This window comes from Macadamia integrifolia, unplaced genomic scaffold (assembly GCF_013358625.1).
Source record: "Macadamia integrifolia cultivar HAES 741 unplaced genomic scaffold, SCU_Mint_v3 scaffold2060, whole genome shotgun sequence".
NCBI lineage: Eukaryota > Viridiplantae > Streptophyta > Magnoliopsida > Proteales > Proteaceae > Macadamia > Macadamia integrifolia.
In genome coordinates, this window is record NW_024868487.1 from 39,341 (window position 1) to 56,092 (window position 16,752).

At 38.5% G+C, this 16,752-nt stretch overlaps 2 protein-coding genes across 5 annotated transcripts in view; one reads left to right on the forward strand and one right to left on the reverse strand.

Moving 5' to 3' along the window:
- The window catches only part of LOC122065601 (pentatricopeptide repeat-containing protein At4g31850, chloroplastic), a 35,348-nt gene extending 19,382 nt beyond the window's left edge, over positions 1–15,966 (forward strand). The window contains exons 3-4 of the transcript XR_006136043.1: positions 14,833–15,350; positions 15,489–15,966. The gene's annotated coding sequence lies outside the window, so the exon portion shown is untranslated. The remainder of the gene's footprint in view (positions 1–14,832; positions 15,351–15,488) is intronic.
- LOC122065602 lies at positions 4,926–14,428 on the reverse strand. Of its 4 annotated transcripts, XM_042629424.1 has the most exons (5): positions 14,215–14,428; positions 9,291–9,394; positions 6,794–6,964; positions 5,783–6,083; positions 4,926–5,703 (listed from the first exon to the last, which is right to left on the reverse strand). In XM_042629424.1, the coding sequence occupies exons 4-5, from the start codon at positions 5,809–5,811 to the stop codon at positions 5,139–5,141; spliced, it is 594 nt and encodes a 197-aa protein (XP_042485358.1). In that variant the 5' UTR covers positions 5,812–6,083; positions 6,794–6,964; positions 9,291–9,394; positions 14,215–14,428; the 3' UTR covers positions 4,926–5,138. The 4 variants fall into 4 exon arrangements, with proteins under 4 accessions (XP_042485358.1, XP_042485357.1, XP_042485356.1 ...); XM_042629423.1 differs by lacking the exon at positions 9,291–9,394 and having other exon boundaries at positions 5,783–6,071; XM_042629422.1 differs by lacking the exon at positions 9,291–9,394.
- Positions 15,967–16,752: the final 786 nt, after the last annotated feature.

Here is a 16,752-nt window from a genome sequence, read left to right on the forward strand (position 1 = left end):
AGTAACTATTGTATTAGGAGATTATTTGGTTTCCTTTTTGAGGAACCTTCTATTTTGTAATTCCCTCCCCCATTAACATTATAAATAAAGAAGATGAGGCTCCTAAAAGCCTAGAATGATTTTGTTAAAAAAAATTAATGGCTGTTGCTATTGTCTTCTTCATGAAGAGTTGTCTTGTGTTTGATCAAGGCTAAAGGAATTGGTGTTTGATCCAATTGACTCTTTGCGGCGTGAAGTCCAAGGGGTTTCTTCAACTATTCTTTATTTCTTTTCAAAGTTAATTGCAAGGTTCTTCAAACCAGGTAAGGGATCTGAACTGTTTTTGATTTCTGGTTCTGGAAATCTCAAGTTTCTCTCCTACTGCCCCTATATTGTTCTGAAGATCCAGCCAGCCGATGGCCCTCCCCTTTTGATTGATTGTTGGGTTTATTAAGAGGGAGGTTTGACCTTAATTTGGGACCAATCAGACCATGGGTTTGTCTGATCTGAGGTGTTAAATACTTCTGGCTGACTGTGTTTCTGCCCAGATTTCAGATCTGATTTGACTTACCTGCTCCTGTAGTATTTGTTTCTGATTATGGCTTATCTAGTACTCTATACCTGCTGCTGGTTAGTATTTATTTGGTGTAATCTCTGTTTCAGAAATTCCAAATTCTGGGTTTGAAAATTCTGGTTTACAAGGACTGTTTGACTCTTCCTTCTGGACTGTTGTTTGCTGCCTAATTTTGGGTGATTGTTGTTCTCTGGTTTATAAAATCCTGCAGTCTTGGGTCTAGTTTGGTTTGTCAAATCTAGCCCTACATTAGAATCTGGTTTGCTAGGTGGTATCGCAGCACAGGCCACCATCTCCAGTGAACAATTTTGGCAAGATGTGAAGAAGGTTCTTCTTATATTTGGCCTAATTGTAACTGTCTTGTGGTTGGTAGACCAGAGAAGCAACATTACCATATGTGTATGTTGCAGGTGAGAGCATCTATCCCTAGTGGTGCAAAATCCTACATCAAAATTATTGAATAGAGATGGGAGAAACATTTGATGCATCCACTGCATAAAGCTGGTTAGTTTATAAGCTTAAATATTGATGACTTACTCTACACATTATAGTCAATAACAAGTTACTTATGGAATTTACAGCGTATCTCTCAATCTTAAGTGCCACTACAAGTACAATTTAGGAATGGATGATGCATTGATAGAAGCAGTGGAGCTTATGGTGGCAAATTTGGTCCCGAAACCTAATCTATAGGCAACATGCAACACTGAGGTGGGTTAATGTTTAAGATATATATATATATATATATATAGCTTCCTAAGTGTTGATGAATTCCGTATTGTGTACTAACTTGTATTCAATGTTTGAAATATGTATAGATGAAGGAATTCAGGGATGCTAATGGGAGTTTTGGTATGGTAGTGGCTGGAAGACAAACTACTACCCCTGGTGAATGGTGGGTCCTATATAGAAAAGATGCACCTAACTTGAGGAAGATAACAATCAAGTTGCTCTCCCAAACTTGTTTTGCATCTGGATGTGAGCGCAACTAGAGTACGTTCCCATTGATCCACACTAAGAGGCAGAACCGATTGGGTCACGAAAAGCTACAACAGCTGGTGTTTGTGTACTACAACATGAGATTGAAGATGCAGCACATACGTCGAGGCATGGAGGGTAGCAGTGAGCCAATTGAACTTGCTCATGTTTTCCAAGAAGACTCAGATGATGAGAAGGATCCCTTATATCAATGGGTGAAGGATCGAGATCAGCCACTTATAGATCAGCCTGGGGGTAGGCCCGACCCTATGGTAGCTAGTCAGATGGATATTGACGTGAATGAGTATATGTCTCAAGAGGGTTGTGTGCTTTCACAGATGCCTAGGCCTTTCGAGTCCCAAGCTACTGGGGTTGATGTGGAGCCTGAAACTGTTTAGTCACGGTCCAGTGATGATGATGGTGGTGGTGGTGATGATGCAGGTGATGGTGATGGTGATGGTGATGGGGATGGTGATGGTGATGGTGATGGTGATGGTGATGGTGATGGGGATGGTGGTGATAGGGGGATGCGCGAGAGGTGCCATTACACTGAACCGGAGCAAGAACCGGAGCGGTTCACAGGAGAGATTCAGTTCACTCATGCCACATAGGACATGGCCCATGGTGCACATTCACCCAGTGCACCCACACCCTACAAGAGGCTCACGCCGTTGATTCTTAGGTGGTGGAGAGAAGCAGGATAGCTTGGACTCCATGGACATCTCTGTAAGGAGCTTGACTGACACACTAGAAGGCTTAAGCATGGAGAGTGGTACTGCTATTCTTGGGGAGCCGTTGAATGCACCGTCAGCTATATATGACACAGGGACAACCGGTTTAGACTATAGTCATTATAGTCAATTTGGCCAGTTTGGATACCCACAAGCCGGCTCTTTCCCCTGTTCCACTGAGTATGAGGGTCAGTCACACGACTCACACCCCCAGATTAGGTCAGGTTTTGTGGATAGCATCTTCGGGGCTCCAGAGTCCCAACCCTAGTCCAAGCCATACATAGTGGTTCCTGTCCGTCAAGCACCAAGCAGTAACTATGGATCTCGTTCCAGTTCATTTAGTTTCAGAGATATTTACCCAAGGATTTGGTACCTCCAGTTTGTAGGTGGTGATGTTTATAGGACTGTTGTGGCTGACTTTGAGTATTACTTCTATCAAATTATGACATGGCCAGCCTTTGTGATTCAATCAGAGAAAAACATACTTCGACATCAGCATCAATAACATGGAGGCTATGATGGTATGGCCCATCACTCATTTCAGTACTAAGAGCCCATTTGGTAACGATTCCGTTTTGAGAATGCTGTTCTTCGGCAAAATCATCTATTTGTATTACCTCATTAAAAGATGATTGTTTGACTCTGTTTGGGCGTTTGGTAAACTTGTTTTGAAACCGTTCTGGGGATTTCTGGAGTGAAATGGCATTTGGTAAGAACTATTTTCTAGCACATTTTTTGTCATTTTAATATTTATACAAACGCCATGAATGACTATATTGAAATGAAATTGATATCAAAATACATGGTTTCATGGTTAGAAAAAAAAAATAAAGATTACAATGCCATAACATAGATATGAATATGGTATCATGGTTTTTTAAAAAAAAATGAAAAATAAAGGTTGCAATACAATAACATAGAATTTTGGTATGGATACTACAAAATTCCAGGTTCCATTGCAAATAAAGTAAGAACTAATTAACACTCCTTTAGTCCAGTGCATACTATTTCCCGTCATTGTTCAGGTCAAGTTTGTCAAATCATAGGTTTTTAAACATCCAACAATAGTAGCACATCTGTTTTGTTACAAACCTCAAATTAATTATGAGAAAAAAACAATTAGAAGCTTCATCAAAGTAGTTTCATCAAAATACGTAAACACACTTTCTTCATATTGGTTGCAGTCTTTCCTTCACTGCCAACGCATTAGCAATGCATATCCTAATTTCGTTCATCTCTCTTTGTTCGGTTCCTTTGATTAGATGAAGATGAAGAACCATTATAGTGTTGATGATCCGGATTGAGGTCATCTTCTGGTGGGTATTTGTCATCAAGCCCAAATTATGCAAACTCTCGATCTAGACGGGCTTCATCTCTTATATAGTTATGCAAGCCACAACATGCGATCACAATAGAACCTTGAGTATCAAGGGGATAATCATTCATTTGCCTTAAAATCTTGAATTTATTTTTTAGGACCCCGAAAGTGCGTTCAATGACATTTCTTAGAGATGAATGCCTGTAGTTGAACAGCTCTATAGCAGTTCTTGGAGCCCTTCCATCACCTCTATAATCTGGCAAATGACATCTCTCACCCCTAAACGGTGTTAAGTAGCTAGTTTGATTTGCATATCCGGAATCTACGACATAATACTTACCTATAGTAAATATTTTATAATATACAATGGTATGATTAGTATTATATATGGCATTGAAGTATTGAAAATTATTATAATATTAAATTATTAATACCAAAACATATAACATTAAAATTTCACCTGGAGGTGGATGTGGGAAAAGTGGATTTTTTCTTGCTGATTCAAAGACTCTACAGTCATTTGCACTTCCTTCCCATCCAGCATTCACATATGTAAAGCGCATATCAAATGAATAAATGCACATCACATTTTGTGTTGTTATCCCTTTTCGATTCCTATAACGGGTTTGATCTTCTCTTGGTACAATTGCATGAACATGGCTGTCATCAATTGCACCTATGCAGTCCTATACATCAAGTTTCATATGTTTTTGTTAGATTAGTAGTAAAATCTTTTGCTAAAAAACAATTTTAAAATTATCTATTGATTACCTTAAAAAACGGTCAATATTTTGGATTTGAAGCTATCTCAATGGGGATACGATTGAAGCTTGCTGGTCTAATTCTTTCTTTCGCTAGTGAACGCATAGCCTTCAACACTATCCCAAAATACTGGCTAATAGTCCAATCAGATCGCTGAAATTGCTCTTTCGCATCTCTATTGCTTGCACCCTTTCCTACAATGAATAAGAACAAGGCTAGTTGTTCATCAACTTGAAGATAGCGAGAGTCCTTCAACCAACCCCTATGAACCATCAGTTTGCAGAGGTTCTCAAAGACGTGTCATTCTATGCGAAACTCTTGATAACATCTATTTGTATGCCCATTTAATATCTCATGGACCATCATTGCTCCTCTAAACATGCCATCCTTACAAGGCTCTTTACTATGCAGTGATTGTGCAATTATTATTGCTGAATAGCCTAGAATGACCATTCATCATCAATCATGTCTATATTTGACGACATTTTCGAAAATCCTAAAAAGAGATTCATTATGTAAATGCAGTCAAATAAAAGAAAGGAACAAAGTAAATACCACAACATCCACAACCAGAATCAAAAGATACCATAAAGCAATACCATAACATCCACAATCATAAATTTAATCAATACCATCATTGGTTTGTTATAAAAAAAACCTCAATAGATAACAAATTAAAACAAAGACAGTACCATAAACATCCACAACCATAAATCAAAAGCAATTTATTGTTTTACCACCACACAAAAACCTAAAGCAGTCTATTGTTTATCAGAAGATTGAGCAGTAAGACGATTTACCACTTCCTTCGTTCAGGAAGTGTTGCACAGAATGACATCCTCCAAATAGGATCATCCCATATACGCTCCACAGCTTTGAAATATATATCATGTGGCAAATCAGGTATGGAGTCCAGCAAGGCTTGACAACCAACCACACTTTGATCAATTGTGGTAGGTATTAATACTACCAGAGCTATCGCTGATCCACAAGGTTGGTTAGTTTGTCCTGCAGATGTGATTTTTGGATTGACACCCAACTCCATTCTCCAACTACAAAATTTATCGAGATTCTTCATTACACGATTCACATTTGTGGTTGAACTCTTCTTCCTACGTCCAGTAGGAGTTCTGTCAAGCCTACGCTTGGAAGGGTTAGTCATCTCCAAATCATCTTCTATGTCTTCCAAACTCATATTGAGAGGTGTTTGTGGATCTTGGTTCATCTGTGTCTCACCAAAATCTTCCTCATCCTGATTAGTTTCCCTATCTCCACTTGCATTTGAATCTCCAAAGATCATCTGTAGCTCAGGCCAATGTGGTAACCCATTCTTCTTACACTTTGCCCCACCCTGGATTTGCCTGAATAGTACAACACAACGTATGAGATTTTATCAATGTAAAATCAATTTTAAAATTAGAAATAGGTAATGTTGTTTACCTGTAAAGCATTTTCCCATACTGTATCATCACCTGTTGCTGTCTTGGTTATTGGATTCCATCCAAAACCCGTAGTTTCCAGCAATTTCTTGTTCCGGAGTTGTTCTCTAGTAAATGTTCAACTCACAACTGACTCTAATCGCTCCTTAATATCAGTCCAACCATTTTTGCTAAAAGTTGAATTAGTCTTATTTCCCTTTTTAACGTTGTCAATCATTATTTTAACAAATTCATCAGTCTCAGCCTGGGTCCAGTGTGCAGCCACCTGGTTATTAGCCATTGCACTATTGCTGCATTATAAACTACAATTTCAGATTTCCGCTATTAGTATGTAAAGGGTAAATCTTATCTAGCATATTAACATTACATCAGTACAATACATCCCACAAGAAAGGTTATGACAATTAAAGTACATATGAATAGAAAAATTTAAGAATTTATCTTTTAGTTTACAAAGAGCAGCAGAATAACAGTAATATTCAAAGGCATGACATGCTTCCATTATAAAAAGTAACCTGATATTTAATAATAAGATGTGCAAGATTAATAGGATTATATACCACAAGAAGAAAAAATAACAAATAATTTCTAGACACAATAACAGTAAATAAACTAATTCCCACAAGAATCTCCTTTAAATCCAACTTAAAGGAATATGTAAATGAAATGAATAATTGAGTTATAAATTGTATTGAGTTCACCATCCATCAAATAAATAAACTAAATCAAGCACATTTAGCAAAAAAAATTACATTTCAGGGGTTCTTCACTATCACTCACTAAATGATTCAAACTGAAGCCTAGGGCGGGTAAGGTGTTAGAAGGAATTCTTTCCTTTGTTTTTTTAATTGAATAAGAAATTATATTACAAAAACAGAGAACTAAATCACTATCGACTGATATTGTTTTTTGGCTAATGCCTCTCGAGCAAGAGTTTTAAGAGTTTCCATATAGCTAATATTAGTAATTAAACGAAAATTAGGGTAACTAGGGAGATGGTCTAATTCATTACATATTATTACTAAAGTTCTAGGCCAAAGGTTGAGTAACAGGTCCTGATTGTTTTGAAGTAGCCACCCAATTTCCTTTGCATCGCTCCACACTTGTTCTGTTTCCATCCGCCATGCTTGTGCCTTGATTAATCCTTGCATCAAGCCTATTGCCTCGGCCTCACCATCTTTTCCTGTCATGCAAAAATTAGCTTCCATTAATAGGCATTTCTCATATGATATAAATTCTATTGCCCTTGCAGATGTTTTCCCCTTTATGTCCTTTATACTGGTGATGATAATTGTATTTGTGTTATTGTGTGGGCTTGGTGGGATACTAGATTGGCCCCAATTAGATTGTGGTACTCTTTCAAGATTTGTCATCCTAAAGGCGATCCAGAACTCAATCTTTTTGATTGTTTGATCTATATCAGGTTTTTTCCCGCTAAATTCGGTTTTGTTCCTATGTTCCCAAATAAAGTAAGTGGTGAACATAAAAATAGTGAAGAACCATACTCGGTCTTTTTTAGGTATTAGACTAGAGTTGAAACAGTACATTATCATGTTGTTCACATTTGTGGTTGAGGTGAGTTCCTGTTTGAAACCCAAAGATCCGGCGGCCCAGACCCGTTTTTCTAATTCGCACTCAAGTAAGACATAAAAACAGTCTCTCTACTGTTATTGCATCCCCCACAGGTTGGATCCAAATCCCGCGATTTGGATATTATATCCTTAGTAGGTAAACCATTGTTAATGGTTCTCCATAAGAATAATTTAAATTTAGGGTGGATTTTGAATTTCTAGAAAAACCGCCACCATTTTGTGCATCGTCTAGTGCACATGCACCTAAGTGGGTGGTTATTGGTCCAGGTCAGAGTGTTGCCATTCAGAAAAGTAGCGGCCTGGTTTGTCTTGAAGGACCCATCCTTTGTTAGAAGACACATCCATCGATCCAATTGCAGGGTCAATGGGATCATGTTGATAATATCCGTAAAATGTGTTGGCAATATCGAATTCAACAATTCCAAGTTCCACTGCTTATCGGATATGGTGTCACTAACAGTTACAATATGAGGGCTTATGACTTTGAGACCTTCCAAGTCAAGAACTTGGTTGTCCTTCTTGATCCATGGATCATCCCAAAAGGTAGTTTTGACTCCATTTCTTGTTTGTCTGATAACAACCTTTTTCAGCCAAGGAATGATTTTACAAATACTGTTCCAGCAATAAGATCCACGGGCTTTTAGAGTTTTTTGGTAAAAAATGGATCTGTTGTGAAAATACCTAGCCTTCAGAGACTTGGCCCAAATGCTGTTTTCATTGGTTATTAGTCTCCACCCTAATTTGAGGAGGAGGGCTAGGTTGTGGGCTTCAAAGTCTCTTATTCCTAATCCACCTTTAGTCTTGGGTTGGCAGATGGTTTTCCATCCAATAAGGTGGCATTTAGTCTTATTTATTTGATCTCCATTCCAGAAATGTAGGTAAATGGAGTTGAGCTTCTTGTATATGGTCTTGGGAAGTGCGAAGCAGCTCATGATGTATGAGCGTACTGATGCCAAGGTGGACTGTAACAGTACACCTCTTCCAGCAAATGACAACATATTAGACTTCCATAAACTAAGCTTACCCCTGACTCTTTCTAATAGTCTAGAAAAGACAGAGTTTTAGCCCTCCGGTGGAAGAGGTTGGTCCCCATGTAGATTGACTTGTTGTCCATTTCCTTAATTCCAATGATATTACTCAAAATTTTTTTTTTTGGTAGGGGCATCAATGTTTGAGCTGACAGCTAATTCTTTCCTATGTTGAAAAAGTTGGTCTAAACAGAGAAAATTAAACTGAGTACTTTTCAGTAAGCTGAGTTTTAAACCAGAAATGAACAGTACATGAACAGACTTAAAATTCAACTGAAAGGAATGAGAAAACTGAAACTTTAGTACTAAAGCTGTGGAGTTGGTTTTCAGGTTCACCCTGAATGGATGAGTCTTAAACCCATTTACTGCTGCTAAAATCAATTGTCCATGAGTTTCCTGTCCGGGTTGTCTTTTCAAAGGGTAAAATTGATCCAAGACACCATCATTTTTATCAAGATTATGACCACTACACTACACATGGTGTAGCGTATTTTCGCTATTTGTTTTGGTTTCCTATACTGGTTTTCCTTTCCATTTTATTTTGGTTTGTCTTTTTTATGAATATTATCTTACATGTAATACAAATATATTACTAGACATGGGTCCAATCAAATACACCTTAAGCATGGCATATCAGCCCATCAATGTGGATCATCAATGGAGGATCATCATGATTGTAGGAAATTAATAAGAGAGCTTCTATAGGTACAAAATTTATTGGAGGGACCAAAGATATAATAAACAGATTGGTCAACAGACCAGCCAGCCAAGATGCAACATCTTGTTTAGAAGGGTCAATGCCATTATTTCTCAAGAAAGAGCAATTTTGTTCACTCGTCCTGTAGGAATAGGAAAATCAGGGCGTAAAAAAATATGATGTTCAGCATACCTGACAATGTCCACACTTCTCTCAAAAAATGAGAATGCCTGTTGAATGCACCACTACAGTGAAAGGAAGGATATGCCAAGTTTTAACATCTGCCCCATAATTGTCTGTTAAAACAAATAATGGAGGTCACAAAGCCCTTCACCAAATCTGCGTATAAGTCTGACCAACAGAACCCTGAGAGCAAGAGATAGAGAGAGAGAAGAAAGCGAGAGCAAGAGAGACAGAAAGATGCTTGAGAGAGCCAGAGAGACGGAGAGAGCTGCAAGAGATAGGAGTGGGCTGCGAGAGCTGCGTGAGAGAGGGAGATATTAGGTTTTATCGAATAGGAGGTCTTGAGGTTTTTTATCGGGCACGGACTCTTTTTTATTTTCCAAAAGATCATCTTAAAAGTGAAATAACACCTAAAAGGCATTACTTGATCCCCACTCATGGGATGACTTTTTGAACCGGTTCATTTCTTGGGCACAGAAACAAGGGAGGCGTTACCAAACACTTTTTTTCCCATTTTTGTTCTAGAAAGGAATCTAGAGCAGAAAAGATCTTCTCCGGATCATTACCAAACGGGCTCTAAGTGTCTTGGTTTCTAGGATGGAATCTAAATGTCTAGTTGTTTACTGTATCAGTATATCTATGTTATGTACTTTATGGGTTATGGCTTTATGCAGCCATGTTGTTACTTGTTAGTTGTTATGTTACTTGTCGCTTATCTTATATTCTTATGGCATTACAAACTAATGAATGTATATGACTCATTAATCAGCAATAGTAATTAGAAATTATGACTTTTATATTGTAATGATTATGTTGTGTCAGAATGTGGATTGATGAATATATTATACTAGATGAAGTGTTCAAAGAATCGTCGGCTACTTACATAGGGTACAATGTCAAAGTAACATTTTGAGTTTGTTTTTTACAAAACTGATGTTTCCATTGTGTTTAGAATGTTTCAGGGGCTATAAAGGCCATATGCCCATCGAGATCAGCCAACGAGACGACCGAGAAAAAAATACAAGATCTTGTTTTTGCGAGATGGGTGGCGAGATCGAGATTTAAAACCTTGGTCCTATTACACTGCGACACCTCTTCAGGGGGAGTCTCCCTCCATTGTGGAAGATGTGCCGCGGTCTTTTGAAATTGCTATCCCTGCTAGTATCTTGTTTCAGGGAGAGAGTGACACTCCTACTTTGCCTCGGCTGGAGATACGTGTGTATAGTCGCAGAGAGTAGACTTAGACCACTACACATCCAACATCTACCTTACCATGCCAGTTGTCTCCTCTCGAGCCTGATCTTATGCCCTTGGACCTTGGTAATTCTCCTTCTCCTTTTGTTGATCAGTCTCTTGAGTTTCCTATTGTTGTTCGAAAAGGCATTAGGTTTTGTACTTTACATCCTATTGCTAAAACTATTTCTTATGAATCACTTTCTCCTTACTATAGTTTTGTGTCTTCTCTTTCCTCTGTATCCATTCCTTATACCTGGCGGGAAGCGAGTGCAGATTCACAATGGCAGGTAGCTATGATTGAAGAGATGCGGCTCTGAAGAAGAATGACACATGGGATATGGTGTGTCTTCCCTCACAAAAGAAAACAGTTAGGTGCAAGTGGGTCTTCACAGTAAAACAGAAGGCTGATGGTACAGTGGATTGGTACAAGGCCAGACTTGCTACTAAAGGCTTCACACAAACTTATGGGATCGACTACCAGGAGACTTTTGCTCCAGTTGCTAAGATGAACACAATTCGTGTTATCTTGGCTTATGTTGTCAACTTAGATTGGGATCTTCAACAGTTAGATGTGAAGAATGCCTTCCTTCATGGGGAACTTGAGGAGGAAGTGTATGTGGACATTCTTTTGGGTTCATTTGCTCCAAAACCCAAGGGAAGGTATGCAAGTTGAAGTGTGCTCTGTATGTGAAGCAATCCCCTGCTTAGTTCGGATGTTTCCATAAGGCTATGGTCGCTATAGGTTACTCTCAAAGCAATGCCGACCACACTCTATTCATCAAGAGATCTGGTGGGAAGATTGCTATCCTAATAGTCTATGTAGATGATATTGTTGTTACTGGTGATGATCTGACAGAAATCTCTCGCCTTAAGAGATACTTGAGTGAGGAATTCGAGATCAAAGATCTAGGACAACTTCGTTACTTCCTCGACATTGAAGTTGCCAGGTCTTCTCATGGGATCTACTTGTCTCAGCGGAAGTATGTGTTTGGTCTTCTCTCTAAGACAAGCATATTGGGGTGTAAGTCGATAGGCACACCTATTGAAGCTAATGGTCACCTGAGTAGCAAGGAAGGTGATTCTGTGGATGAGGGGGGATATCAAAGATTAGTGGGGCGGTTGATCTATCTCTCTCATACACGCCCTGACATAACATTTGCTGTCAGCCTGGTTAGTTAGTACATGCATAATCCCTACTCGACTCATATGGAAGCTGTGCTGTGTATTCTTTGGTACGTGAAATCTGCCCCAGGACGTGGCATCCTTTTTTCTCCTCATGATCACCTTAGGGTGGAGGCCTTCACAGATGCTGATTGGGCCGGTTCTCCTTATGACCGTAAATCTACTATTGGTTATTGCACCTTTGTTAGTGGTAACCTTGTTACATGGCGAAGCAAGAAGCAACCGTGGTCGCCCGTTCAAGTGCTGAAGCAGAGTTCCGTACTATTGCACATAGCATTTGTGAGCTCCTATGGCTTCATGGTCTTCTAACTGATTTGGTTGTTCCTGCTACCCATCCTATGAAGCTCTTTTGTGACAGCAAATCTACCATTAGCATTGCTCACAACCCTATCCAGCATGATTGAACCAAACATATGGAGATCAATAGGCACTTCATCAAAGAGAAGCTGGATATAGGTCTTATCACTGTGCCTTTTGTTCCCAGTAGGGAACAACTGACTGATGTATTTACTAAAGGTCTTAGTAGTAAGATATTTCATCATATTATCTGTAAATTGGGCATATGTGATATCTATGCACCAACTTGAGGAGGAGTGTTATAATAATGAGTTTTATGGATTTTAAGGAAAGTGTTGGTTACCAAATGGACCCTAAGAGGTTTAATGGTATTTGTATTTCTCTAGAACCTTCTCTCCATTGTTAGAAATAAAGAGGGCTAGTGTCATATTAGACACAAGTCATTACCCCATCCAGTAGTTCCATTTCTATTCCATCTTCCCATCCCTTCATCTTTCTATTCGTGTCTTCATGCCCTATTTTTTTTTCCGCCACAGATCTATTGTCAAAGGAGGCGGAGGAGGTTTTGTACAATCATATCCCCAATTCCTTAATTAGAAGAGGTTAGGCTGAGGAGGTGTCCCCTAAACCGTCTGCACCAACTCCTCTATTTGTTTGTTGTTTCCTAGATTCAGCGCTTGAAGGATGGACGGACCAAGGAACCCAAAACTAACTGATGAAGACATCAGCCCAGAGGCGATGTCGCAGGGATCAACCTTCTTCAACCTCCATATGAACAGACAATGAGTTCCGAGGATATCACGTTGCTGGAAGACCTATCAAGTCAAGGCCCAAAGGCTGATTCAACATCAATTAATTTCTGGCCCTTTCTGGTTCAATAAACCTGCCAAATATTGAGCTAATTTTGACTTCCAAGTGGTCTCATCGATCCAGCTTGCAGCAAGAGGATTCTGCCAAGATTTTGGTATAAGATTACAGCTGTCTGACATCCAAGAGAAGCCATCAACTTCAGCAAGGGAATTGTTTCCTTTTTCCTGTTTTCTTTCTTGGACAGAAAGTCGGTCCTTTATTACTTAAAATAAGACTTTTCTTTGCACTTGGTATCTCTAAAGCCTATAAGGCTGTGACCGAATGTATGGAAGAATTTTTAATGAATATTATTGAAGGAATGACACATCGTTGGCATCTCTCTCCCATCTTGGCTCTTCTCCATCGTGGCTTTTCTACTAGTCTCTCTCTCTCCACTTCTTGGTGACAAGGTATGGTATCAAATCTCTCTCTCTTATTAGCTTCTTCTACATCTTCTCCTCTCTTCATTGCTGGTTATATATGAAGCATCCCCATCCACGATTTCGGATCTATGCCTATTAATCCCTGTTTGTAGTCTTATTTGCCAATTATATTAAGAATATTCCTGATTTTTGTTCATTGGCTGCAAGGTTAAGGTTTAACTTAGCACTTATTATTTTTTTGAATAATGAAAGACGTGTACTTGATTTTTTATATCATGCTGCCCCATGTTCCCAATTGAAGCCCTGTTGGGTTTGGTGTATTCACTTAAGATTCTATTATTCATTGTTACAATACTTTTCTGTTTTTAGTCTACATATTGATCGTGTATGCTGCTGCCATTCCCTTACACTCAGTCCTTGCTAGGTTTCACACATTTTAGTATAACTGACCTAACCAGCTGTATAGGAACCCTAGTTTCTAGGTATTCCCCTACATCACTGACATGCAAGACACAAGTAGACATGGTACAAGCAGGGGGTGAGAAACAAATGTGCTTGATATAATGGTTGCATCATCTAAATAATTTTAGTTCCAGCTTGGTGCAGCTCCACTTAAATTTTAAGCCTAGTGATGTAAGAGTAGATCACATAGGTCCTAATCCCAGACAGGATCTGAAAATCTGGCTGAATAGGACTGAACTGAGAGAAGTCTAATAACTCACAAAGTAGAGATCCAATAGGCAGGTATACCTGGTCGAGTGAGGCCCTAGATCAGGCCAGTAAGTTCTCAAAATATGGCCCACAGTGGACCAACACAGGTGCAAGAACACAGCAGGAGGTCTGCTCCCAGAAGTTAGGGTTTCCTGGGCAAAAAGGAGAAACCTTGCGGCTAGCAGGTGGCTGCTCAGGAATGGCTGGGAAGCTGATCGAAGGTCACCCTAGGGGAGCTCAATAAACCCACAAAAGGGTTTAGGAATAGGACTTACCAATGGGAGATCTGGCCAGAATCGATGGAGCTTCAAAACTCTGACAATGGCTGAAATTGATCCTTCTTGTTAGTTGTACTTCAAGCTGATCTGGTGGGTGCTCTTCAAGTCTTTAAACACTTAGTAATAAGCTCTTAATCACTTAGTAAACAAAGTAGAAACAAAAAATAAAAGGAGGAAGAGGGTGAGAAGAGGTTGGAGAAGAAAAGGAGGGGGGAAGGGGAAAGGCTATCTGAGCCTAGGCCTCTCACCCTCAACTATCCCTGTTGATGAAACAAACCTATCTCTGGTCTAGGAGTAAGCATTGCTTACAAATAACTTGATTCATTCATTGGTTAAGCATTACAATCAACCCATGCCTTTTATATAGATCTCAAACAGAATTACAAATAGGAAACTTCTAAATCAGGTAACTTTTTAAAATATAAACTAGGACTTTAAAGGCTAATCTTTCCTAAACCCAACTACTTGCTAACCACGAAAACATAAAAGTAGAAACTTCTACTAGTTTAATATTTCCTAACAATTAAAACTAACTTGTCAACCAAGACAAAACCAAAAAAGGAAGTAAATATATTGGCCAAATCTGCTGATCAACTTGTGTTCTCCTTTTGACAGACCTATCTACATCACCTCTACCAATTGAATTAATTGATGTTGGCTAAATTACCAAAGGGTAATCAGTCTCAGTAGGACACGGTCTCAGGTTCGATTCCCCATCTGTGCATCTGCGATTTAAGTGGAGATCATGGCGGTGGGTTGCTATGCTAGTCTCCTCGGGGATTAGTCGAGGTGCGCATAAGCTGGCCCGGACACCTTGGTTAACAAAAAAAAGAAAGAAAAAGAAACCACACTGCCTGACCTATGTTAGAATCAGTTACTTCGCTTATTGCAATCTCTCCACACTTTGGACAGATTTGCTGTTGCAATGATTCAAGGAGAGAAATCTGTCTCTGCGTTTTCTAATATACTCTCCAGAGGTGATGAAGGCAGATGGGATCAATTGTGACATCTTAGATGATGTTTTATGGTGACAAGTTGGCTAGAAGATTTCTCTCTAGGGATGATAATGAGAAGCATAGGATGATCAGAAAAGTGGTAGATGGGAGCTTCAAGTAGGGATATCATCATTCAAGGTAAGTTCCCAAATCATTCCATAAATATTTCTTTTTTCATGATTGTCTTCTGTTCGGATATTGTTTTGGACTTTATAATTTTGTATTATTTGACAATGCAGATTTTTTTTTGTTGCAATTATGTTTGAGCTGTCACAGGTGTCTGGGTTTGATCAGCTTTAAAGTTTTGTTCACCGGGTGGTTGTACTACCCTTTGCCCGTTTGCATTCTCTTCAGTATGTGTTCCTCACAGCTAGGAATTGCAGAAGAAATTTCCTATTTATTCCTAACAAACTTTATTGAGATCCTGTCTGTGAGCACTTTGTAAAGTCTATTAATGTGTAGCATCAAGTTTCATATTGTTGGCAAATATGTTTGTGTCATAGGTTATCGATCCGGGAATTTAGAAAGTCTCCCTTGTTTTATCTGAAGTCTGGATTTTTGGGTTGTTTTGACAGGGAATTGATAAATATTTGGGGCATGGATGTGATAAGCTAATTGATTTGTTTGTATTGATGACTGAAGTATTACTACATTTCTACAGATTTTTGACTGATGTGGGGGATATTGATAAAGATTTCAATTCCTTTCCCTTTCCTTTTGATAAATAAAGGTTACCTCATTTTTATTTAACAAACATTAGTGTTATAATTTTTATTTTTCTGTGATTTTGGCATCTCAGATTGTATAGGATTTTAACTTCTTGTTCTTGTGATGGTGATTTGGCCCTTTAGTCATTGCTCCTGTCCTTGAGAAATTTTCTTTTCCTTCCCTTTTACCTGCTTTCAAGGGAAAAATTTAAAAAGACAAGTAGAAGAAACTTGTGGAGTTTTTTTGATGGCTAAATGTTGCTTTATAGTGATTTCGTTACACTCTTACTGCTTAGAAAGCATATCAAACAATAAACAATTCAATTCAGTGTTAAAATTACATTTATTTCAATAAATAATAAATAAAAAATAAAGAAGTCGTTTGGATAAAAATTTTGAAAACCTAAGAAAACCGTATAAACGGTTTTGATTTCAATATATATTTTGATAAGAAGAAGAATATATTAAAAACATCAAAACATGGACTGTAGGTAAGAATAGGAAATAGGGGAAGGGATCGAGGTTCTCCTTGTGAGAACCCAAAAAGGTATCATTTTTAAGAAGTTAATTACATCTTCATCAGGGAGTTTAAGATGAAAGTTAAGCTTTGTCAAGAAATGTTGAATATCCAAAAAAGGGGAATTACATGTAAAGACTATTGGTAGTTCTTGTGGTTAGTCAAAAAGAATTGGACAGCCTTAGAGTCGGTCCAAATGTCCCATATTGTCATCCGTCCTCCTTCGTATGTTTGTTTCAATTTCAAAATTTGAAACCGTTTATTAAACAGAAATTGAACTGTTTAGCACCCTTAAATATGCTTTAAAAAAAAAAAA

What these genes read in the sequence shown, in the direction of transcription:
- LOC122065602 (XM_042629423.1), bottom strand. Translation starts at nt 5,811, where the DNA reads ATGATACAGTATGGGAAAATGCTTTACAG. An exon ending in TATGGGAAAATGCTTTACAG is followed by an intron (nt 5,704 to 5,782) that starts GTAAACAACATT and finishes TGTACTATTCAG; the next exon opens with GCAAATCCAGGGTGGGGCAA.